The 23741-nt window shown below is 44.3% G+C and overlaps 1 protein-coding gene across 16 annotated transcripts in view; it reads right to left on the bottom strand.

The window, feature by feature from the left end:
* Window positions 1-23741, bottom strand: part of LOC148013873 (uncharacterized) — a 112060-nt gene that overhangs the window by 57262 nt on the left and 31057 nt on the right. For all 16 annotated transcript variants that reach the window (XR_015688618.1, XR_015688619.1, XR_015688625.1 and 13 more), the window contains exon 3: window positions 6976-7077. Coding sequence is in view for 6 of the 16 variants with exons in the window: in XM_087666609.1 (XP_087522735.1) it covers window positions 6976-7077 (102 nt within the window). In the remaining 10 variants the exon portion in view is untranslated. The remainder of the gene's footprint in view (window positions 1-6975; window positions 7078-23741) is intronic.

Genomic DNA, 23741 nt, shown 5'->3' with positions numbered 1-23741 from the left:
TCAAGATGTTATTCTTATAGAGTTAGACTTGGAGAAGACCTTTGATTATTTGGAATGCTCCTTTTTGGTTGAGCTCATGCAAACCATGGGCTTTGGGCCTTGCATGTCTCACCTGATATACACTATTAGTACAAATCTATGTTCCAACATTTGGTTGGCATCTCCGATCAGTTTGTGCAGCTTCAGACTGCCCATCCAACCTCTTCGACGATGTGACCTTCATCTCTGACTAATGGAGGATCAATTCCAGCCTATCATGCTCCAACACGAAATACAACCAGTTCCAAGTGTTCGTCATCCAAACTCCATCCTTTTGTTTGTATTTTGAACCCGTCACCCAACGATCCATGAGCCAGATCCAATTTCCTACCCTTACTCTTCACCTAGGGCAAAGGCGCCACTGTAGTGGCATGCAAATTCAATAGCAAGGATGCTTGTTTTGGAGTCATGCAGAATGATGGAGTCACTAAGCCCTTTGCTTTAGCACAATCACTCAGATAGGGCTGCCCTCTAAGCCCCTTGTTTTTTGTCCTTACTACCCGAATTTTTCTCATAAGGTTGTCACATTTGGCCGATATTGAGCAGCCGGTTGGCTTATTCCTTCCGTGAAATCAGCATTTTGTTGGGCAACTATTGGCCGATGGTGCCTTCATGATATTGAAAAGTTGGATAATTTCTATGAGGCATTAGACATCTTTGGAGCGGCATATCAAGACTTCTAAGTCATCTCTCATCAGCTGCACTAAATCCAATCCACATGCCTAGTTGGTGGCAAGGGGAAGTGGTTCAAAAAGCAAAACTTGCAAGAAATTTGGGTTACCCTTTGGGTGTCAATGTTAAGCCCAAACAATTGCTACTATGCATCTCTGAGGTGGTGGAATCCAAATTCCTTTATTTGGAAACTTTCCATGTGCACCTCAAAGTGCCACAAACAATCATGCTCCCCATGTTTAACTATTATTTGCTTCTCTTAACTTGGTCAAAGGGTAGTTTGCAAGAGATTACTCACACTATCTACTTTACGCTTTGGAAAAAGTATTCCTTGCATGCTAGTATTTCTTGGGTTTCCTAGAGCCATGTTTGAACTCCTTAAAAAATGGGCAATGGTATTGTTTCAGATGTGGAGACTCACATGGTTGCCCTCTATCGGTCGTCATTTCAAGCCATGTGTGTTGATCATCAGCCTTGGGTCTCTATTGTCCACTTGCATGGGGATACTATATCATCTTCTCTTCTATTAGCTCATTTGATGTGCTCATGGAAGGTTCTACATCAAAAGGTGGTTTGGCATCTAGTGGAGGATCCATTCAATGCCAACTCTTTGTAGGCTGAATTGTTGGCTATTTCTAGGCTAGTCTCCTATGAAGGAAAACAAGATGATCGCCCCAAGATGAAACCATGCTGAGAATAACTATATAATAGGACTATACTAGGGTTGAACCATGTGTAGTGTTGTCCCATCCGTAGAAAAGAAAAGGAAAGAAAAGGAGAACCAAATCTGATAGAACCATGTACAAAAATGTGGTGGAGACTACAGGCTGTAACTGATCTCAAGATCTGCACATGATCTCACCTATGATGCGGGCCCTAGTCGCTTCACTGATATGGCTTGAGGTGAGTCTTCGGTGTCTCATGATAATGGCTCTAATCCGATTGTGGCACAAGTTGCAGCCTCGTCATGCCCGCCAAAGGGAAATGGCTCTATCCAATGTGACTCCACGCCATGGCATGTAAGGTGTTTGGTGGGATGGCTCTATCTCTGCTAGGTTAGTAGTGTCGATAGAGTTGGGTCTGCAGAAAAAATATGACACTGCTCTCTATGTGGGTCCCTCTGGATGAGCCAACCTCCTATCTTGCAATAGTGTTGTGCAGCACCTCTGGAGCTCGAGGAGGAAAAGACCTAGGCATCTCTAGTCCTCGCACTCCATGACACGATGAAGGAGTCCAAAACCATCATGGAAGAGGCAATGGTACCATCCTCATATGTCATAGTATATTGTACATCTGCATATGTGGTGCTCCTCTGTCTCAAGCTCTCAACCACAAAGCTGGCAAGTCCTCTCCTTTGCTAGGGTACCTGTCCATTTGTCTGTCTCCATCTGAAGCCTATGTGAGGAGGTGCAAATTTGTCCAATAGCAGCCTGTATGCTATGGGAGAGATGGGTGCCAATATATGCTAGCCCAATAGTGAAACCATCATTAGAGAGACGCAAGAAATGACTCCTGTAGAACTCCATCCTCGATCCTAGAGAGAGTGGTGGATGGATCCATGTCCTTGCTGTCTCAATCCTCAAGATATCAGCTCTAATCACCTGGTTCAGCTCTGATCGGCTGAGAGAAAGTGTAGGGTAGTCAAGGCTATAATCAAAAGGTGGAAGGCGGTCAATATCAAAACCATGTAAGCTCATCCAAATAGCCATTTGTGAAAACCAATAGTTCTTCTCGCCTCCTGCTGCTAGTTGTCTTAGGTCTAGATGAAGTTAGTGCCAATTTGGAGTATCTGTGACGTGGAAGATCCCATAATCTATGCCAAAAGGTCACTACCCTCAAGAGTGCCTTGGTAACTACAGGTGCTGCCCCTAGCTCTGCTCTGACAATGGGATGTGAGGTGGTGGGCTTACTCTTGATCATACGTGCTATCATCATGATCAATGGCCTTTCAATGCTATCCCAACCATCATAATAATCCCTCTCTGATCCATTCTGATCAGTGAGTGGACTAAGACACCTATGGTACAAGCTACAACCCCATGCCTCTGCTCCATATAGTAGCGTAGGTGTGACTAGGGTGTCAAACAGCCATAGTTTGGTGCGAGGCTCCTAGAACTGTATGTGAGCACATTGACTCTCGAGTGCCCCTAGTGTTGCATATCCTCATGCCAAATGTGCCTCCGATGCCCCTCTAAACAAAAAACGTGGGCCAAAGAAGGTGACTCTCAAGTAGACATATTTCCTCACATGCTCCACTATGTCTCCCCAAATGTGAACCGGTATATAGATCTAGTCACCCATGCTGCTGAAGTATTAAAAACAATAGTTTTGGTCTTCCCAAGGTTCACTGTGAGGGCTCTATCTCTACAAAAGATATGCAAAACATCTAGGTGGCAGTGCAATCCCTCCAATGAATCTGAAATGAGAACAATATCATCTGCATATAATAATATTGGTATCAGCACCCCTACTAGGCTGGCTCCGGCTCCTCCTCCTTAGTCGATGTGATCAGACACTTCATCTATGTATAGACCAATAATGTGGGTGAAAGCGGATATCCTTTTTTCACTCATATGGCACTATCAATCCTCTCTGATAGCCCCCAAAGTGCCCATGCATGACCTGTCATTGACTCATATAATGCATAGATACCCCATCGTATACCATCTGGTACTGCAATATTCAGCAATCTCTGCATGATGCGTGTACAAGGCACTGTATCAAAAGCTTTGCGAAAGTCTACAAAGCAGCAATAGATCCTCTTGGTCTCAGGCTCAACCCTCCGCAGTAATGACTCTAAGTGTGAGAATATGGTCCAACATGGTGTATCCTCATCTGAAACATGTGTGTCCTTGTGCTCTCTTGCCTTGCATTTCAGCCCAGTTCACTGAGTTTATGCTCCAATATAGATCCATATATCTTGGCCAAAGTATGATAAATCATGATAGTCCTGTAGTTGCTAGGGATCAGGGAATCACCACTCTTAAATAGTGAAATTATACTATTGTCTGACCAACTCATAGAGAAGCCTTCACATACTCCTCTATTGAACACTGTGCTAGTATGGGTGCTAGTATGTCAAAAGCTTGTGAGAAATGTTCTGCCACTAGTCCATCCTCATCCTACGCCCTCCCATTTTGTAATCTATAGATCGTATCCCTAAGCATTTTCTAGGTGAAGAAAGACCATTGTGTTGGCTTACAAGCCTATGGGGGTTGCATAGGTGGCTGTCTTGGCAAGTCATACAGCTGTCTCCCATAGTCAAGCCAAGCATCTAGTGATGTAATCTATATGGGGGACTGTCTTTCATGAAACATCTTCCATGCACTTTTGCTATCCTGTCCCAAAAATAGCTGATATATCTATGTTTCTGCTTTCACTAAGTAGTCTTGTTTCTTCTTCCGCACAAGGTGTTTGAAGAACGTCTTTGCTTGACGATGTGTCTAAGTGCCTAGCTCCACTTCTCTCTGTAAGCGAGCTCGGGTGACTCCACTCTCATCATCATACCAGCTATTTTGGGGAGCAGTAGAGTGTGTGGATCTATGTCGGGGCAAGGTGTGTGGGAATGCATAAATGGCTGATCCATGTATGGCCTCTCCTATATCCCTTGTACATTCTGTCAATGATCTGCTCAAGTCCAATGTATGTAAACTCCTTTGCAGAAAACCATTGTAGATGTCTCAAGTTCTGGTTTTTCCTCGTGGTCCTTTAAGGTAGCAGATGTGCCTCCATGGGAGCCAGCTATAGTGGATTGAACCATTTCAGTATTTTTCTTTTGATATCTATCGCATTTAGATTAGGTTAGGACCAAGAAATCAAAGGAAAAAACTTTAGAATTTTTGTTCTTAAATAGGCCCAAACAAGGCACAAACAAGAAGAAAAATGGAAAAGAATGTCAAAATAGCATGATCTGTTGTTATGCCGATTGGTCTCTGGATGTCTCGTATCAATGCTGGTGAGCCTATCAAGTAGTCCACAGTACTTACCCCTCCTGTGTGATTCCAACATGTCAAATTGCCAAATCCTGGACATTGTGGCAAACCATTAAAGATGGCTAGTCTATGTGCACTTCCCACAGCCAATAGGTGTGTCTCATAGGTGCTCACTTCTTTATCCTGGGCTCTCCTATGTAGACCTATTTCATCTATGTCAATCTCTTTGAACATGGCATTATCATGCATATAAAAATCACTCTGTCTATCTCCAATGTATGCATTGAAATCTCCTACTAATCATATGTCCCCAATGCTAGCATATCTCATGATATCCTCATAAAGTACATCAAAGGGAGATCCATCCCGTGTGGCATAGGTAGAGTTTGCAAGAGGAAAGTAGGATATTGCAATGAATATATCCCATGGTCTTCCTACATGTATCCTAATCCATAAGTATCATGCATCATAATCTCTAAGAGATAGACCATTCTAAGTCCAGCCAGCTAAGGTAGAGGTTGTTTGGAGCATGATGTGAAATTTATTATTGTTGTAATCAGTGTAAATCAGGTCATTACCTCCCTTTCAAGTGTTCCGATGTCCTTTTGCACCCTCCAATGGGTTTCTCAAATCCCTCGCAAATAATGTGGCTTGTGGAACATACTTTCCTTGCATTTGCACAATAGGAAGCCTTGCTCCAAATCATCCCTAGCAGGATTAGAGACTTGCGGGCTGGCTGCGTTTGGAGGGTGCTTCTATTAATCAGATCTATCACCTACTTGTTTGGGAATCAGGATCATCACTGGTTGGCAGCTAAAGCCAATTTTGTATGGGGCTTTCACAAAAGCAGATCATAGCCAACATCTAGGATGAATAGCAACATGCTAAGCCATCTCACCCTAGCCGAGCTTCTATCTCCTCTTAACCAAATTGAATATTTGATGAGGTGCTTCCCATGTTTAATGAATGACCTAGAGAATGGCCAAAAGGAAATGATATACCAGATGGAGATTGGCAGTTTGCCCCTTGCTTCAGTCCCCCTCTACAGGATATATTTCTAATGGCAACTTGTTCTTTTGCACCACCAATGGTGGAGTCTTCTCGACACAGGATTATCTCCTGTTGATTGGATTGGCCAAGAAGATCTGGTCTTGACACAGATTTATCTCTTGTTGATTCGCCGAGAAGATCTGGTCTCTCATGTCTAAGATTCAGCGACAAGTTGTGGGACCTCTTATGCATCCCTCTAATTGGGTGTGGGTGTTCGGCAAAGCAAAATTCTCTACTCCTGCACAACTGCACATGAAGATAATATTCCATCTTTTAAGATTTTGGGTTTGTTGGCATAATTGGGTCACCTAGAATACCTTTATTTTTTATTCCAATTCTGTTGTTCAAAGCTCATGTCACCAAATTGAAAATTTGTCTTCAGTAGCATCTGGATCTTGTTCAGCATGCAGGCCTTCTCCCTCGGGAGGATTTAGTCTCTTACCATACAGCAGTTTCTTCAATTGTTCTACCATCTCTTTAGCTCTTAAGAAATTTTGTACTCATGTACTTTTACAATAATAATAAATTACTCTTCACGGGGGAGGGCAAGGGGGGAGAGAGAGAGAGAGAGAGTTTTACGAAAAAAAAAAAGAGAGAGAATGTGTGTGTGTGTGTGTGTGTGTGTGTGTGTGTGTGTGTGTGTGTTGGGGGGGCATAATAATAAATTACTCTTTACAAGGGAGGGGGAGAGAGAGAGAGAGAGAGACACACACACACACAGAGAGTCTGCGTGTGTGTTGAAAAGTACAAGCTGGGGTCTTATAAAGGCCACACCCAAACCCATGACACCACACATTCATACACACACACAAAGGTGTGTCCACACACCTGGGCAAATAAATATACAACAAAGAGCAAATGTAATGCAGTCACCATGCAGTTGCCATGCAAGAAAGGACTTGCTATGGGTCTCTTAGTGGCTTAGGACCATGATGCCTCTTTTAAGGCTACATGCTAGATTCTATAAACAAAGGTTCACTGAATCTCTGGTCTAAAATAACGAATGAATGAAGCATCACCAACTCTAAGGCCACGATTTAGGAAAGCCTAGTCTATCCTACCACTCACTCAAAATTGTGTTTTTGCCAAAGAAAACATATTGCCTTGTGATATGCTATAGGTGTGCCCACACAGAGAAATGAATCGTGAAAAGCTGCAAGTGAACCACAGTTCTAGCCTCCTCTTCCAAACTTCAGTACAATGATGAGACAGTTCTTAAATAACCTTGGCAAAGAGGTAAACTAGTAAACATTGAAATTATGGAAGCAATGGCCCAACTTACTGAAATCTCCTGCACTGAAAGTCCTCGTTCATTCCAGAGCCGCCAGCAATTGCACTGACGGAGCTGTTCCAATGAAGGAGACTCTTGCTTGTCTGTCAAGCCCTGTTCAAATTCAGGTAAAGGAGCTTTGATACTCAGAGCCAAATTAAATGTTAGCCAAGAGAGCAGGCACAAGCCAAGCATACACTTTTCTTATGTGCAGATAGGATAGCTCACAAACCAAAAGAACAACAAAGCTTGATTGCATTGGGACATTCCTTAGTGACCTTATTGACAAGGACCAACCAAGTATTTTGAGTGGGCAAGAATCCAAACTTACACAAGCACATGATGTGAACATAGACATCCAACCAAGTGATGCACCTAGCAAGACTTGAACCCACAACCTCGTGATTATGAGGCCAAGGGTTAACTGCTAGGCCATCACCTTTAGGACACTTCTGTTTCAATTCTCAGGTATAATGCAAACAAGACAATTTATGCTGCACAGACATCAATGCTTTTCATGGCCTAACCAGTGTTCGCTTTCCTCTACTTTTTTCATCATGGCTCCTACGTCAGTTTTCATACCATCTCTGTAAAAATAGTAAAATACAACCCTTTGCATCAACACCGCATTTGCACAGTAATGTGATTTGGCTCATAGGAAATAACAGTCCTGCAGAGGATAGTATAATATGCTGTCTCCTTCCAGATTCTTGAAGGGTGTATGGACCAGTAGTCAAAAAATAACCATTTCAAAGCTACACCAATTGACTGAACAACATAGAATGATGGCATCAAGCCACTTGAAATTGCCACATAGTTTATCTTTATTTTTGCATTTTCTAGCTCTTGAAACAGTCCCAAAAACAATGAAATTAATTAAAAAATGAGAATGTAGAATTATGATGGGACAATTGGCTCAGAAAGTTTTATAAAAGGGAACTCATTGTGCACTGCCACTTTCATCCCTCATTCTAACATTCCAATGCCACCTTCACCATCCTTGATGTTATAACCTTTATCACCAATATCCTCGGACCTGAACAGCAGCACCATCATCCTATCTAATCACCATCACTCTAGCTCCATAAAAAACATCCTAGTTGCATCCATGTCATTGTTTCCTCATCCCAGCCTGTGTTTTTCTGCATTACCAGCCTGCTGCCTGCTTTTCCTGCCCTTCAGCATCAGCATCAGCAGTCTGCACTCATCACCATCCTCACACAACAGTGCCATCTGACAGGACCAGCCACAACATGCTCCAAATCAGCAGCACCATCAGTCATATGGCAGCATCAGCCCCTAGAGTGCCTGCTGTCCAGCCTCTTCCTTGGTGTACAACCTGCCACATCATCAACTATAGCATCCTCTACAGCTGCCTGACCATATCCCTTAGCATCAGTATCAACATTGATGGTTTGCTGCACCTGGATCCTTTCACAGATATCATATTTCCTCAGCTCGCTCCCACAAGAGATAGTGGCTGCTGGACAGCCTCCACCACTTGAGCACACAGTTGTATCTCTACCTCATTTATTTCAGCAATCATCCTTCATTCATCTTCTTGAATTCATTGTGCTAGTCGTGTTCATACTGTGTGTGTTTTCTCTACAAACCCCGATGTATCCTCGCATTGTATAAAACCAATGCTCTTCTAAAGAGTACCCTATGTGACTCATGATAGTTGGATTTGCACAAGCAGCACTTATGTGACTCGTGATGTCTTAGCCACCTTCATCTGGGAGCCTCTAGAGTACCACTAGGCTTCTCCTTTCTAAAGGCCCTAAGGCAGCACTACTCTCGACATGGGAAACAACACTTCCTCTTTTTCTTCTCCAAGTCTATCAGATTTTGGGCAGATGAAAGACACCGAGTTTCGTTTTAGTAGTTACAAAGCAATTGATGCCATATTGAGCTACCAAAACTTGCCTTCTAAATTATCATGTATTTGGCATTTTTATGTCTCATTAAACAGCCCAAAAAAGGCTGTTTATGTTCTATGAAAGGGGCTCAGTGTGCACACAACTCTTCATCCCTCATTCCACATTCAGTGCCTTGCTGCCATCATTACTCCATCATCATCATTACCTCTACCACCACTGCTGCAAGTTTCCACCCTGCTCCCTGGTGATGTCACTTAGATCCTCAAGGTACAGCTCCTACTTTCAACCCACCATCTGCATTAGCTTGGCTGCCATCAACCTGCCTGGAGGTTCCTCATGTTGTCACTAGCTACTGCACATCATCAATCGACTGCATTTTGAGTTTCATCCTGCTGCAAACTACTCAGGTTGCCATGGCACTTACGAGCTGTGCCATTCATTACAGCACAACTTCACATGGTATCAAAGCAAGTATACTTCTGAAGAGTCCTGCAGGGCTATCATGAAAAGGTTGGTTTGTACAAGTCTGTACAAACAATGTGCAGCTAGTTCATAATATCTCACTCACCTCTTTCTTAGGAGCCTATGGTGCCTTCTCAAGCCTCTCCTTCATTCAAGACCTCGAGGCGACATTAGTCTCGCAACGAGGAGGAAAATATATCTTCCTGCTCATCTTTTTCCAATTTACTTGATGTTCGGCGGATGACAAACAGAGGGTTCATGGAATACTTGTGTAAGGTGGCCCAACTATACCGCTCGATCTTCCCTCTACATTCCAACAACAGCTACGCATCAGTCAGAACATTCAGTTCATGAGGCTGACCACCTCTCCACCTAGGGAGGCATACAAGTTTGGGATGGCTGACAATCCATTGTCTTCATCTCAGCCAAGCTCAATATCAAGTTCATATAATCCATTTGATTTGTATGAGCTGAAACCTCTCTTTGTTGCTACTGATGTGCAGGATCTGGTTGTAAGTTACAATGGAGACCTAGACCGGCATGAGTATCTTTATGTTAATAGAGGGCTCTAGAGGCAGAAGATTGTCTTTAAGTATCCTATTATATTACCTTCTATTTCATATAAGTATGTTTTGGTGCTATTCATTCTCAATCCCCTTCCATCCCTCCCTCTTTAAATGATCATTCAGGTTCTCTTCCTTATTCCTTCAATTGCTTGAGATCAGATGACTCCACATTTAAATCATCATTTAAATCATCTATCTTAGGTTCTATTCCTTTTATATCAAGCACGTTAGGCTTAGGATCTTTGTTAGGTGGCACGAAGTACTTCGTTGCTTTCATTGACGACTATACACATAAGGTCTGGGCATATCCTATTAAGCAAAAATTGGAAGTCTTGGCTACATTTCGGCGTTGGTTTGCTTTGATTGAGAACCACAGTCTGGATATAGGCTGAAATGCCTAAGGTCAAATAATGGGGGTGAGTATGTCTCTAAAGCCTTCAATTTTGTGATGAGAGGGGAATTAAGCGTCAATTAACCGCCCCATGCACCCCACCCCAAAATGGTATGGCTAAGCGCATGAATAGGATAATTCAAGAGCGAGTTTGCAATATGCTTAGATAGGCAAGCTTACCATAGCATTTTTGGGTTGTGGCACTTACTATTGCCATACACTTGATAAAACGATCCCCATGTATTGCTCTTGACTGTCAGGTTGTAGAGAAGGTATTTGTTTGGAAAACCTCCCTCATATGCTCATTTGCGTGTCTTTGGTTGTGAGGCTTTCTGACATGTACCCAAGGACAAGGGCAATAAGCTAGATCCTTAAGTCTAGGAACGCGTCTTTCTTAGTTATAGGGATGCAGGTGAGATGGGCTATCGCCTATGGGATTCGCAGGCTCAAAAGGTTATCCATAGCCATGATGTTATTTTCCATGAGGAGAAAATGCATAAGCAGCTTGAGCATATTGTTGAGGTATACGTGGTGATCTTTCGAGAGGAACTTCCTATTACTGTACAGCCAGCTAGACAGCCTACCGCAGTAATTGATGCCCCAATGGCTTAGATCCCTGATGCTCCACAGGATGTACAGGCCCCACACCCAGCTTTGAGGCGGTCTCCTAGAGATAGAAAACAACCTACACAGTTTGAGCTCTCTATAGATTGTGTTATGGCGACAGATGTTGGTAAGTCTCTTACTTATGACGAGGCCATGCACAGAGGTAATAGTCACTCTTGGGAGAGGGCCATGCAATCAAAGTATGACTCACTGTAGAAAAATCATACGTGGGATTTGGTTTCTTTACCTAGTGGCAAGCATGCTTTGCCATGCAAGTGGGTGTACAAGTTGAAAAGTACCCCTAGACACCCCAAGCCAAAATACAAGGCCAGATTGGTTGCTAAGGGCTTCAAGTAGGAACATGGTGTGGACTTTGATGAAGTCTTCTCCTGTTGTAAAGATGACTACTCGACGCTTGGTACTGACTTTGGTTCCTCAACTTGACTTGGATCTTTATCAAATGGATATCAAGACGCCTTTTCTTCATAGGGACTTGCATGATGAGATTTACATGGAGGAGCAGCCTAAGGGCTTTGCAAAACATGGAAAGGAACACCTAGTGTGCAGATTGAGAAAGAGCCTTTATGGCCTTAAGGAGACACCTAGGGAATGGTACCACAAGTTTGATGCTTTTTGCATTCACCGGGATATTTCCGCATTAATATGAATCTGTGTTTATACACACGAAGAAGGCTCATGATGGTAGCCTTATGATTTTGACCCTCTATGTGGATGATATATTGATTGCTGGGAGTGCTCATTATGAGCTAGATACTTTGAGTCAGCTCAAGAAGAGCTTAGAGATTAAGGTCATGGGACAGGCCTCATATATTCTTAGGATGCGCATTATGTGCAATTGCTCTAAGAGGCTCCACTACTTGTCACAGGAGTACATCCACAAGATCCTTGAGCAGTTTCATCTGTAGGATGTTAAGCCTATTGGCTATCCTTTACCTTCTTACGTGAAGGTTAGTCAAGCCGATTGTCTGCAGTCTAATGAGCAGAAGGTCGAGATGGCTAAGATCCCTTATGCCTCCGCAATGGGCAGCTTCATGTATGCCATGATAGCCACTCGTCCTGACATAGCATTTGTAGTGGGAGTTGTGGTATATGGCTACACCTAGCCGACGGCATTGGGATGCCATCAAGGGTATCATGAGGTACCTGAAAGGCACACCAGCTATGTGCATATGCTATGGTGGCCAAGATACAGGAGTCGTGGGATATACTAACTCAAATTATGCAAGACATGCAAACAGTAGAAAGTCCACCTTTGGCTATGTCTTCATCTTTGCTAGAGATGCTATTTCTTGGATATCCAAGGTGCAAAAAAATACGGTCCTATCTAGTAGAGAGATAGAGTATGTTGTAGCCACTGAGGCTTGCAAGGAGCCTCTCTGGTTAGGCCCTCTAGAGACAAACCTTGGCATTACTAATGCGATCCCTACACTACATTTGGATTCTATGAGTGCTATTCATTTGGCCAAGAATCCGGTCTTCCATGCGAAGACGAAGCACATTGAGGTGCATTACCACTTTATTTGAGAGGCCATTGAGGACAAGTCCATTAAGCTTGTCAACATCTCAATTGACCGAAATCCTAGAGATCTACTCACTAAAAGTCTCTCAACGGAGCATTTTGCCTTCCTTAGGAAGTTGATGGGAGTTGGATGAGATGACGTCTTTCCTCATCCTGTTGTACTTATGTACACTTGTACTTTGTCATTGTTTTCTTGTTCTCTCCTCACTAGGGCCATATCCGCCTTTAAGTGGAAGGTTGTCGAGGGTAAAGACGCATGTGCCTAGCCTCCCGTATATTAGTTACGCTGAAAGTACCTGTATACCCGCACGTCTGTATATAACAGGTGGCAAGCGCCCATCACTATCACTTTTTTTTTTAATTCTTTCAATGACATTTGAATAAAGGGCAGGTCGATCACACATTGTGACTATTGGAGTTTCCACATTCTTTTTTTTTCGTAAAGGGTAATTGTATTAATTACGAAAAAAAATACAAGTTTACTTGGATATAAGATACATGATGACCGTAAGCCATCATGTGTAAAGGCTCCAATACTACACTACAAAAGGGTTACAAAAGTCATGACAAAGCCGCCGAGGAAATTGCCATATGCCAGGGAAGAAAGGTCTCCCGAGGGAGTACGCCTGAGTGCCGAAGGAGATCTATCTGCCGATGCAAGAAACCTTTAACCCTCCCAATATGTGCCGGGCCTTTCGAGGCTGAATCGAAAGAAAGGCATTCCGAGTGATCCAATTGTGCCAGCATCCCCAGTATGTCTCTTTCTTTTATGAAATCCCCAGAATCCAATACATCCCACTGGTTCTCATGCAAGACGATCGACATGGCATGTTGCTAGTGGCGAGAGCAAATGCCTCGCACAATCCTCGGAACTATCTTCATAAATCTTCAAAGAAGCAAGTCAGGAACGAGGACCCTGTTGCCTCGATTTCACCTTTGCCGCGAGAGCATCCAAGACGCCCTCATCCAGAAAATCAGCCAAAACTGCAAACGAGTTCTGGCGACCTGCTGTAGAGGTAGAAGGGACATCCACTGCCTTGGGAGCGGGGCGGGAATAACGCCGATCCCAGGGAGTAATGACATTACCTTTGGCATCAAACTCCAGCTGAGCAGGAGGGCCTTTGGGCCCGTCGGTAGTGACTTTCCTTGGAGACTGATCACGGGGGGCAGACGGGGCCGTAGTACGCGCAGCCTGCTGTGAAGTAACCATTTCTTTTCTGCGCGTATACGTGCGCACGGAATCCGGAGAAGCAGTAAGCCCAGGAGCCGCCCAGCCTGCATCCAACTGTTTACCTTTTTTGGGACGTGGCTCAATCCAGTCAGTGTGACAGGAGTCCATACCCCGGACTGTTGTTTGCCTTGATCCATGACATGAGGTGACTGAAGGTCTTTCTGGGGCGGGGCATCCAGCACCATGTCATCCTTGGGTAGCACCACTTGCGCATTCTCCGAAGACGATTGCCTTTCAGGGCATTCAGCCATGAAATGCCCCAATTTTCCACATGAAAAACAGTGGCCCGCAAAGTTACCCCATTTCAAGCGGAAATGCAAAGGATGCATGCCTGTACAATTGAGGCGAAGCCAGGCAGGCCTTTTCCTGGCCGTGTCCCATAACATGCATAAACGGTTGCGGTTCATTGCCCTCAGGCTGGGGGGAACCAGCACTGTGCCCACAACCGCCATCGCATCCTTCAACATTGGCCAATATACTGCCGGACAATTTTCGACTTCCACCCACACCGGGCATTCTCGCTGAAGCAGACGCTGGAAGTCGGCCATGGGGCGCCATGGCACAACATGGACCAGGCGGCGATCGAAGAATAGTGGCAACTTGGACAAGAGCTCAGCTCTATGCGTTTCCAATTTCAACAGCACCTCATAAAAGCCACGAGGACCAATGAAGATCTCCTCAACACACTCCCCTTGCAATACATGGTGCATCCACTGGCGAATATGCGACAGGACTGGAATCCTGCCAGTGAAGAAAAGTATAACTGCACGCTCATAAAATACCGAGAAGGATCTCAAGACTGATTTGGGATCCACCGTGGCTTCCAAGACATCATCCGTTCCTGCTTCAGAAAAAGATTCATTATTATGCTGTACATAATCGCCAAGCAGAGTATTGGCAAAGTCTAGTAAATGTTCCCAGTCAATGTCCTGCGAATCCACAGGATCAGAGGCCACTTGCGCATAGGAACGATCCTGACAACCCATTGGCTCATCAGAAGTATGCTTAGAACGTTTGCCGGCAGGCGGCAGTCCAGAACCCGGCAGTTCAGAACCCGGAGGCAGCTCCTCCGTGCATGGCACCATATCCTCTGGCTCCTCTGTGTCGGAGTCAGGGCCAAGGGCTGCCACCGTCCGATCGAGAAAATCCATATCCAGGCCAGTCATACTGCTGTCTTAGCAGAGGCTGCAGATTCGACTGGCGACAGCAGGGCAAAGCACGCAACGGGCAGGCCTCTAAGATGCAGGCTACGAACCTGCAGGAGAAGGCGACGGGACTGCAGATGACGGCGAACGGAACAGGCAGCGGGGCTACAGACTATGGCTCCAGGGCGCAGGCGACTCCTCGCTGTCGAGCACTGTCTCGCTCACGGGCACGCGAAGGGGCACGTAGGCGAAGACGTGGACCTGCGACGGCAGACGGACAGAGGCCAAACGGCGACTGACGAATCGCGGGCAGGCGGCGGTGGCTCAAGCGACGAGGGCGCAGACGACGGGGGTTCAGGCAGACGACGGGGGCCAGGCGAACGGGCTCAGGGACTCAGGCGACGAGGGCGCAGTCGACGAGGGCGCAGGCAGACAACAGGGGCGCAGGCAACGGGGACGCAGGCGGCCGACGAAGGTCCGGGGTCAAACGTACTGGCGGGGCCCAGGAGGAAGTGGAGGGCGGGACAGGCGAGTCAGACGACCTTCTGCAGGTCGTCAGACACAGGCGGCGCCAGCGCAGACGAACTCCCCCAGGTCGTCGTCGCGAGCTCTCTCTCTCTCTCTCTCTCTCTCTCTCTCTCTCTCTCGAGTTTCTCATCACTCTCTCTCTCTCTCTCTCTCTCTCTCTCTCTCTCTCTCTCTCTCTCTCTCTCTCTCTCTCTCTCTCTCTCTCTCTCTCTCTCTCTCTCTCTCTCTCTCTCTTGCTCCTTTCACTATAGCTCTTGCTTCTGCTCCATGCTTCCACTTCAAGACTCGCTCCCTTCAAGAGTCATGTGAGCAATCCTCGAGAGTTGTCATCATACTCCAATCACCAAAAAGTACGACACTTTCCTCAAATATGTGTGACTTGATCCACATCCATATGTTAGCCCTCAGTCGAGCCCTCAGTCGAGAGATATTAGGAGCATACACTGAGAAACTGTCTAGAGTTTCCCCTGACACAATGATCCTAAATCTCAAGACACATCATTTCTCATCATTAGCAACAACAGAGGCCTGTAAAGAATGCTTCACAAACGTAAGTGTTCCACCTCTTCCTCTTTCATTGACATTGGGAAAGCATACATATCCTGATATGCTGAGTGATAAAGTACTAGCAAAGTCCAACTTAACCTCAATATCCCAGCAACATCTAGCTTATATCTATACAACATATTCCATAGAGATCTCAAAGATCTTTGCCTTTCCTTTGAGCAAAGCCCACGTGCATTCCTAGACAAAATTGAGCCCGGTCCATTGAAACATCTTCAAGTAGAGCCAATATCAACCAAAGGAGCATACAAGTTTGTGAACACCTTGCTCAGAGGAGGTTTCCACTTATGGTCACTTTTGGGCATTTAGGGTCACATTTACAATAGTTTGTGATCAGATCTCAGATCAACAAGTGATCACTTTATGCTCAGTTTCAAATGATTTATACCTCGTTCCATGGATAGCAACATGTTAGTAAATGCCATTGATAGTTTCAACCATGGTTTATGCTAAGAATATGCTTTATTATGATTGTGAAGTCAGAACTGTTGAGAAATATTATTACCTAATATTTATGCTGACTGGAAATTTTCAGCAAGGTTTGGGACATATGGCATGGTGAGATAACAGTGACCAATATTATGATTGTGATGCTTATGGGAATTCCAATGCAATATACTTTTCCTTTGGCACAATGCAATGCAATCGAGGATGATTACAAGGATTTCAAGAGGGAGTTCTATCACAAGGACGTAAAATATTGAGATGCTTTAATCTTGCCAATAATGTTTGATTAAGTTATTAATCAAATATATAAGGTTGTTTAGCACATGTGATACACATGGCAATTATTTCATGGTAACAAGACAAGGACCCTAAGGATGCAGTGAGTGTCAAAGGCAAAAGTCATGATAAGTTATGCCAACTAGGTTTTGGTGGTCAATTGGTGTCAATTTTGACCCTAGGACAGTTGTTTAGCCAATAGTGTCAGTGGTGACACTAGGAACTAGCATCAACTAACTAACTAATGCCAATCTAAGGGTCAATAGAGATTGGGAACTACTCCAAATTGCAAATGCCCTAGCCAATTTAATTATAGATGGACACATTTAATTTTGGGTAAGGCCAAAAGGGCTGAAATTAATTTCATAATAATTTAATTTTGAAAATTAAGTAATTGGTTGGATAATGCTGAAAAATGGATTTAGAAGGTTGCCACCTGGCGCAACTACCCATGCAACTGAGAAAAAATATTTTTGGGCCTGATTTGAGCCATTCAATGCATTCAGCTTGCAAGAGAGAAGAAGGATATGCTACTGGTCTAATTTGCAGCCATTGGAGGACCTTCTACACCAACCAAGAGCGGGAGAAGACCATTCAAGAGGAGGCAACAGCGATTCCAACCCTCCAAAGTATAGGCGACAACAGCCAAGGGCTAGTGAGAGCATTTATTGCCCTCCTGGTAATAGCCGATTGCACTTAATGCAATCTGGTATAGGCAACAATCAGATTTCAAACATTTTTTTTGTTGAAATTCAGGGAATTCTCTATCTCTAGCATTCTCTCACCTATTCCAGCCCATTGTCAAGAGATCTCAACATTTCTCAGACATTCTCAGCAGATCTCAACCATATTTGGTGGACATAAGAGGGATTCCTATTGTAAACCCTAAATTTCTAAACAAATTAGACTTTAACATCCACCTCAGGACCTGTGCCAATAAGAGAAGGCATCGTACATTGAAATCAGCACCTACAATTTATTGTATTAATAGGGATTTCAGATGCCAAGCCATCCATTGTGATTTGGGGGAGCATTTGGCCACTTGGATCCATTTGTGCAAGTCTTGGGTAAAAATCAAGGGGTAATTGGACCAGGAGATCAGACAATCTTAGCTTGTAAGCGATCCATTGGCAATTGAAGTTCAAGAAATAGTGAAAGGGGCACCAGTTTGGGGGCCAATTGGGTGTCTATTGTCCAAGATTGATAAGGTAATGTGTACATTTCAATTTAGGCCCAATTATTAATTGTTGTAATTAAGTGCTTGATCAAGCTTTTACCACCCTGTCCAAGAAGGAAGGTTGGTTTCACAAGGAGCTAAATCCTCCCTAGGGAGAAGATCAGCATGCTGCACAATATCTAACTAACAGTGTAGAAAACCTTGGAGTTTGGTTATGTGTCCCTAGATGCTCACGAGTCAAAGACAAAAGCATTCCAAGTGATCCAATTATGCCAACAACCCCAAAATCTGGTAAAATGAAACAAGACCTTCATCAAAGGTTGTACCAAGGTGGGATATTTGCAAAACCCAATCAAAAAGGACATAGTGATAGACCAGCCACCGCTTGCCAAATATCTACCAAAAGAGCCCAAATTTTCCTAGCCAAAGAGTAAATCTATGGTGCAAAGTTTCCACACTGGTTGTACAAAAAAAAGCAATTGCCATTTGGGATTCGATGCATAGAAAGGGCCAAAGCAAGGGGAAGCCCACCAATGATTGCTCTCGAAAAAAAGATCTTGCACTTGAACAAGGCCTTGCTCAACCATCCTTCCATCACTGTCATTGAAACTAGCCTTCCTTCTTGGAATGGGTGGTGATAACCTGATTTAAGAGTTAATTACAGCAATAAATAAATGCACATAAAATGAAATACACACTTTACCATAACATTCTTGGATAGTAGACACCCTGTTGGCCCCAAAATTGGCGCCCCTTGCGGTATTTCTTTAGCTTTCATTCAATTGGAATGAGTACAACTTGATATTCTTCAATCTCCTCCTACTAACCAATTGCTCTTGCTGTCATAAATGATCAGCAAGCTTTTTGGGTCATTTGCCCCTTGATTCACCCAGGACTTCTTCTCCGATTTGACCCTTGGCTGGCCAAATGCTGCCCCAAATCAATTTGGGATGGGCTGGCTCCTGAAATCCCTTGATAATCTTCAATTATCAGCTGCGCTGATTTCAGTCCCTTTAGCCTTCAATCTCTGGCACGGATCCCAAGGTGGCTGCTAAACCCTAATTTCTGCTGTGAATTAGGGTTTACTGCAGAAATTACAGATCAGCCCACCAAAAATGGCTGAGATCTTCTCCGAATGGCTAAGAATTGCTGAGAATGGTGAAGCATAGGCTGAAGGAGATGAGAGAATGCTGTAGAGAGAGAAAATTCTAAGATTTGTAGCGAAGAACTGATCAAAATCAGCTGCTGCCTTGTTGTACCAGCCCCAAACGGATGCAGTAACAACAACAGGAGCATCAGAGACTGTGATCTTCAGGAGAAAGTGCATCAGTAGCAATTGTCAGCTTCCCAAGGTCAAGAATATGCAATTTCCATCACCAAAATGGTCTCCAATGGCTGGGAAATGGCCCCAAAAGCTGGCAACAACAGTCCAATACCTCTTTTTAACAACTCCAAAATGAAAAAACGAGATTTCCCTCTCCCTTCAGCCCTATTTAGCCTTTCCCCCACTTGCATGGGAAACTTTTGCCAAGTGGCAGCTTTCTTAATCCATTTTCAGCAATTTTCAGCCATTTAATTAATTTTCAAAATTAATTAATTCTGAAAATTAATTCAGCCCTTAATCCATACCTAGAAAATTGACCTTGCCTATCCAAAAATTAATTGGCTAAGCCATTTCCAACCCAAAGTGGTCCCATACATTAATTGACCCTTGGACAAGCATTAATCCATTAATTAATGCCTAGTCCCTAGTGTCACCACTGGCACTTAATGGCCAATTAATGGTCCTAGGGCCAAACTGACACCAAAATTCACCTAGAATCTGACAAGTGTAACTTGTTGCAACTTTTACGTTTGACACCCATCTTTTTCACAGGGTCCTTGGGCCTTCAACTGTGAAAAAGTAGCTTGCACCTCACATATGCAACACATGTGCATCTTTTAATTGCATATTTGATTAATCCTTTAATCAAATGTCAATTAAACATAAGCAAAGCATCAAATTTTCACGTCCTCGTGACAGTCATTTTCCACCAAGCCTTGGATTTATGCATGCGCCAAATTGCATTGGCTTTAGTAACCAACCAATGCTTGTCCTTAATCAAGAGATGATACACCTAGTTAGCTGAAGCCTTTGGAAGACAAAGACGGCTAGCAAGATCCCAGTCGTGCCAAGGGCAATCCAAGTCAAGTGCAAGAGAAGGTTGCATAGGTTGCAACAACCTTTCAATCCGGCCCCTTAGGTCGCAATATCCACAAGGAATCCAAAAATGTCTCCTATCCGTACTGAAAGCCATCAGCCCCCCATGGCTCATCAAAGTGGCATCCGCAACAAAAGACAAACCCACATATGCAATACAATTGAACTTGGACCTGACCTCTTATTTCTCATCCCAACAGAGCAGCCACAACACCGCCATCAATTCCAACTAAAAGGAATTTGCCTCCACACAATTCTCTGCAAGATACCAACGAGCCTTTTGAAGAACGAGCCCCCAAACCATAGGGTGGTAAAAACCGATCAAGCACTTAATTAAAGCGATTAATAACTGAGCATAAACTGAAATGCACACATTACCTTAACAATCTTGGACAATAGACACCCATTTGACCCCAAAATTGACACCCCTTTTGGTGTTTCTTTAACTTTGATTACTAATAGATAGTATACAAGTTGAGATTCCACAATCTCCTTTGTTGTACATACAATCAACAAGCAATTTGGGCCAATTGCCACTTGATTTTCACCCAAGACTTGCACAAATGGAACCACCAACTCGCCAAATCCTACCCCAATCAACAATGGACGGGCTAGCATCTGAAATACCAATCAATTCCACGAATTTCAAGTGCTGATTTCAGTGTACAATGCCTATTCCTATTGGCATGGGTCCCACGGTGGCTGCCGAACCCTGATCTCTGTGGAAATATAGGGTTTATAGTAGAAATCCTCCTGCTGTCCACCAAATCTGGCTAAGATCTACTGAGAATGGTTGAGAAATGTTGTGATCTTTTGAGAAATTACTAGAGAAGGTGAGAGAGCCAAGATCAAAGAGAAATCTGATTTTCTTCACGAGAAAACACTAAAATCTACCTACTGCTTGCTCCAACCTGCATTTAATGCAATCACCCACTACTAGGCACATCCAAAATGCTGTCACCAGATCAGCAATGATATTGCCATCCCCTGGAAGGTGTCTCCTTGCTGTCCCCTACTTGCTCAAGCCCCCAGATCATAGTCTTGTGCAGCAAATTGATGTTCTTTGATCAGAAAATGGACCAACAGCTCTCTCTCTCTCTCTCTCTCTCTCTCTCTCTCTCTCTCTCTCTCTCTCTTTTCCGTAAAAGGTAATTGTATTAATTACGAAAAAAGGTACAAGGTTACATGATTACAAGATACACGATGGCTCTAAGCCACCATGTGTGAACTTGTCAGTACAAAACACGGACTGAGATACACAAGTCATGGCCAAGACACAGAGGAAATTGCCCTATGCCAGGGTAGCAAGTCTTCCCGAGGGAGCAAGTCAGAGTGCCGAATGAGATCTATCTGCCAAAGCAAGAGGCCTTTAAGCCTTGCAATGTGTCCCCGAACATTAGAGGCCGAATCAAAAAGAAAGGCATCCCGAGTAGTCCACTTATGCCAGCATCCCCAGTATCTGAGAAAATGGAACAAGGTCTTCATATGCAACTGTGCCGGTGCGGGTTATTTTGGGCGAACAAAAACCCAATCGAAAGGACTCCTCGAGAAACCAACCACAACTCGCCAAACCGCTGACAAAAGCGACCAAATTTTCTTAGCGAGAGGGCAAGAGATAAATCGGTGACAAGCCAATTCCACAGTAGTGGTGCAGAAGAAACAGTTGCCGTTAGAGATTCGACGCTTGGAAAGGGCCGAGGCAAGAGGAAGACCACCAATCATTACCCTCCAAAGAAAGACCTTGCATTTGAAAGGTGTCTTGTTCACCCAGCCCTCCATCACAATTGCCTTCCACCATGACTGAGATTTCCGCAACCCCCATACAGTATTAGCTTTAGTGACCATCTTCAATTAGAAGATGGTACACCTGGTTAGCCGAGGCCTTTTCCAAATTTAACCGACCTGCAAGGACCCAGTCCTGCAAAGGGCGATCCACAGCAAGGGCAGGAAAGGGTTGCCTGCTCTGGAGCACTAACAAAAGCTGTTCCCATAAATCATGGTATCCACGAGGGATTCGGAAAAGCCTCCTGGTAGTACGAAATGATATGAAGACATTACGACTGGCAAGGGTGGCATCTGCAAACTGAAGTCAAGCCCAAACGGGCCATGCGGTTATATTTTGGTCTAAGCTCCTGTTTACCTTCCCATGAAAGTAATCTCGAGGCTGCCAACAATTCCAATTGAAAAGAGTTAGTATTTACGCGGTCCTCCGCTGGATACCAACGCACCTTCTGGAGAATCAATTACCAAGAGCCGACCAAATGAACAAGCAGAGATGAGGAAGGACTCGAAAACCGAGAGTCTGCATTAAGCACATGCCACCAGGAGCCTCGAATTTGTGTATTCCCATGCAGAAGCCCTCGGTCCTCAAGAAAATAACGAGCTATAGCAGCCCACAGGTGATGCTCCACACACATGGCACGAAAAAGAGACCAACGAAGTGCCAGCATATGAGTTTCGGCATCCAAAATAGCCCCATCACCCAGGCGTTTGGGGCATGTATGCAACCACGAAATCCACGAAATACCAGCATGCAATGAATCCTTCTTCCATAACATGAAACGAATGGGCCGGGTGAGAGCATTCAAAGTAGTAGGAGTCCAACGCAGCAATGGCAAGAAATATGTGAGCATTGGCAGTATAATTGTTTGAGCCACTTTGAGGCGAACATGGAAGGGCCAAGCTTGCGACTTCCAATAGAGAAACTTCGCTACTAATTTCTGTGAAATCCACAGTAGTAGTTGTTTTGGACGAACATCAACACCCAAAGGGTACCCAAGATGCCTGACAATGGAACCACAGGGCACAACCTGTCCCTGCCAGTCCAATGACTGTAAATCGGACTCCGTACAACTGAGAAGGGCCGATTTGAAAGTATTGATACAAAAACCAGAAGCGTGACCAAAGAGCGTCCAAACATCTAATGCCTTGCGAATATTGTCCTTGTCCGCACGTAAAATCATAAAACTGTCATCCGCCAAAGATTGACTAATGAAGTGCTGACCAAAAGGAAGAGACAATCCAGCCAACTGAGCAGAAGCTGCCATGGAGGATAACATCGACAGAACCGGATGAGTCGCCAGGGCAAAGAAGAGAGGACTCAAAGGACAACCCTGTCTCACAGAGCGTGCAAGAACAAAGGGCTCTGTAACACCACCATTTAGCATAACTCGCGAAGAGGCCGCCGCACTAATGGTGTAGATCAAGCGGGACATCTGAGTGCCAAAGCCCATCGTAGACATAAGTTCTGCAATGAAATACCAATCTAAATAGTCAAAAGCCTTTTCCAGATCCAATTGGATCAATACCACTTCCTGACTAGAGTGCCTTGCATAGTCAATAGCCATTTGCACATTTAAGATATTATGCAGAATGTTGCGGCCCTTAATGAAACCATATTGAAGAGGATGCACAATGGCCGGAAGATGTTTGTGGAGCTGATTCGGTTGCACTTTGGAAAAGATTTTATACATCGAACCCATCAAAGAGATTGGTCTCCAATGTTGCAACAATGACGGCGAAGGAACCTTTGGAAGCAATTTGATAAGCCCTTCTTTCCATGAGAAAGGCATGATCCCTGTTTCCCAAACCTGCTGAAACATAGCCGTCAATGGCTTCACCAGTTGGGCAGCAGAACTCTCAAAGAATTCATTGGTGAGACCATCCCAACCGGGACTTTTATCCTTAGGCTGGTGCAACAAAACATCCATAACCTCCTCCTCACAAATATCAGACTCCAAAGTAGTTTGCATATCAAGTGGAACT

Source organism: Lygodium microphyllum, chromosome 25, assembly GCF_053477565.2.
Source record: "Lygodium microphyllum isolate KBCC chromosome 25, Lygodium_microphyllum_v1.1.10, whole genome shotgun sequence".
NCBI classification, from domain to species: Eukaryota; Viridiplantae; Streptophyta; class Polypodiopsida; order Schizaeales; family Lygodiaceae; genus Lygodium; species Lygodium microphyllum.
The sequence above is the reverse complement of the archived record's forward strand: the minus strand, read 5'-3'. Positions and strand labels throughout refer to the sequence as shown.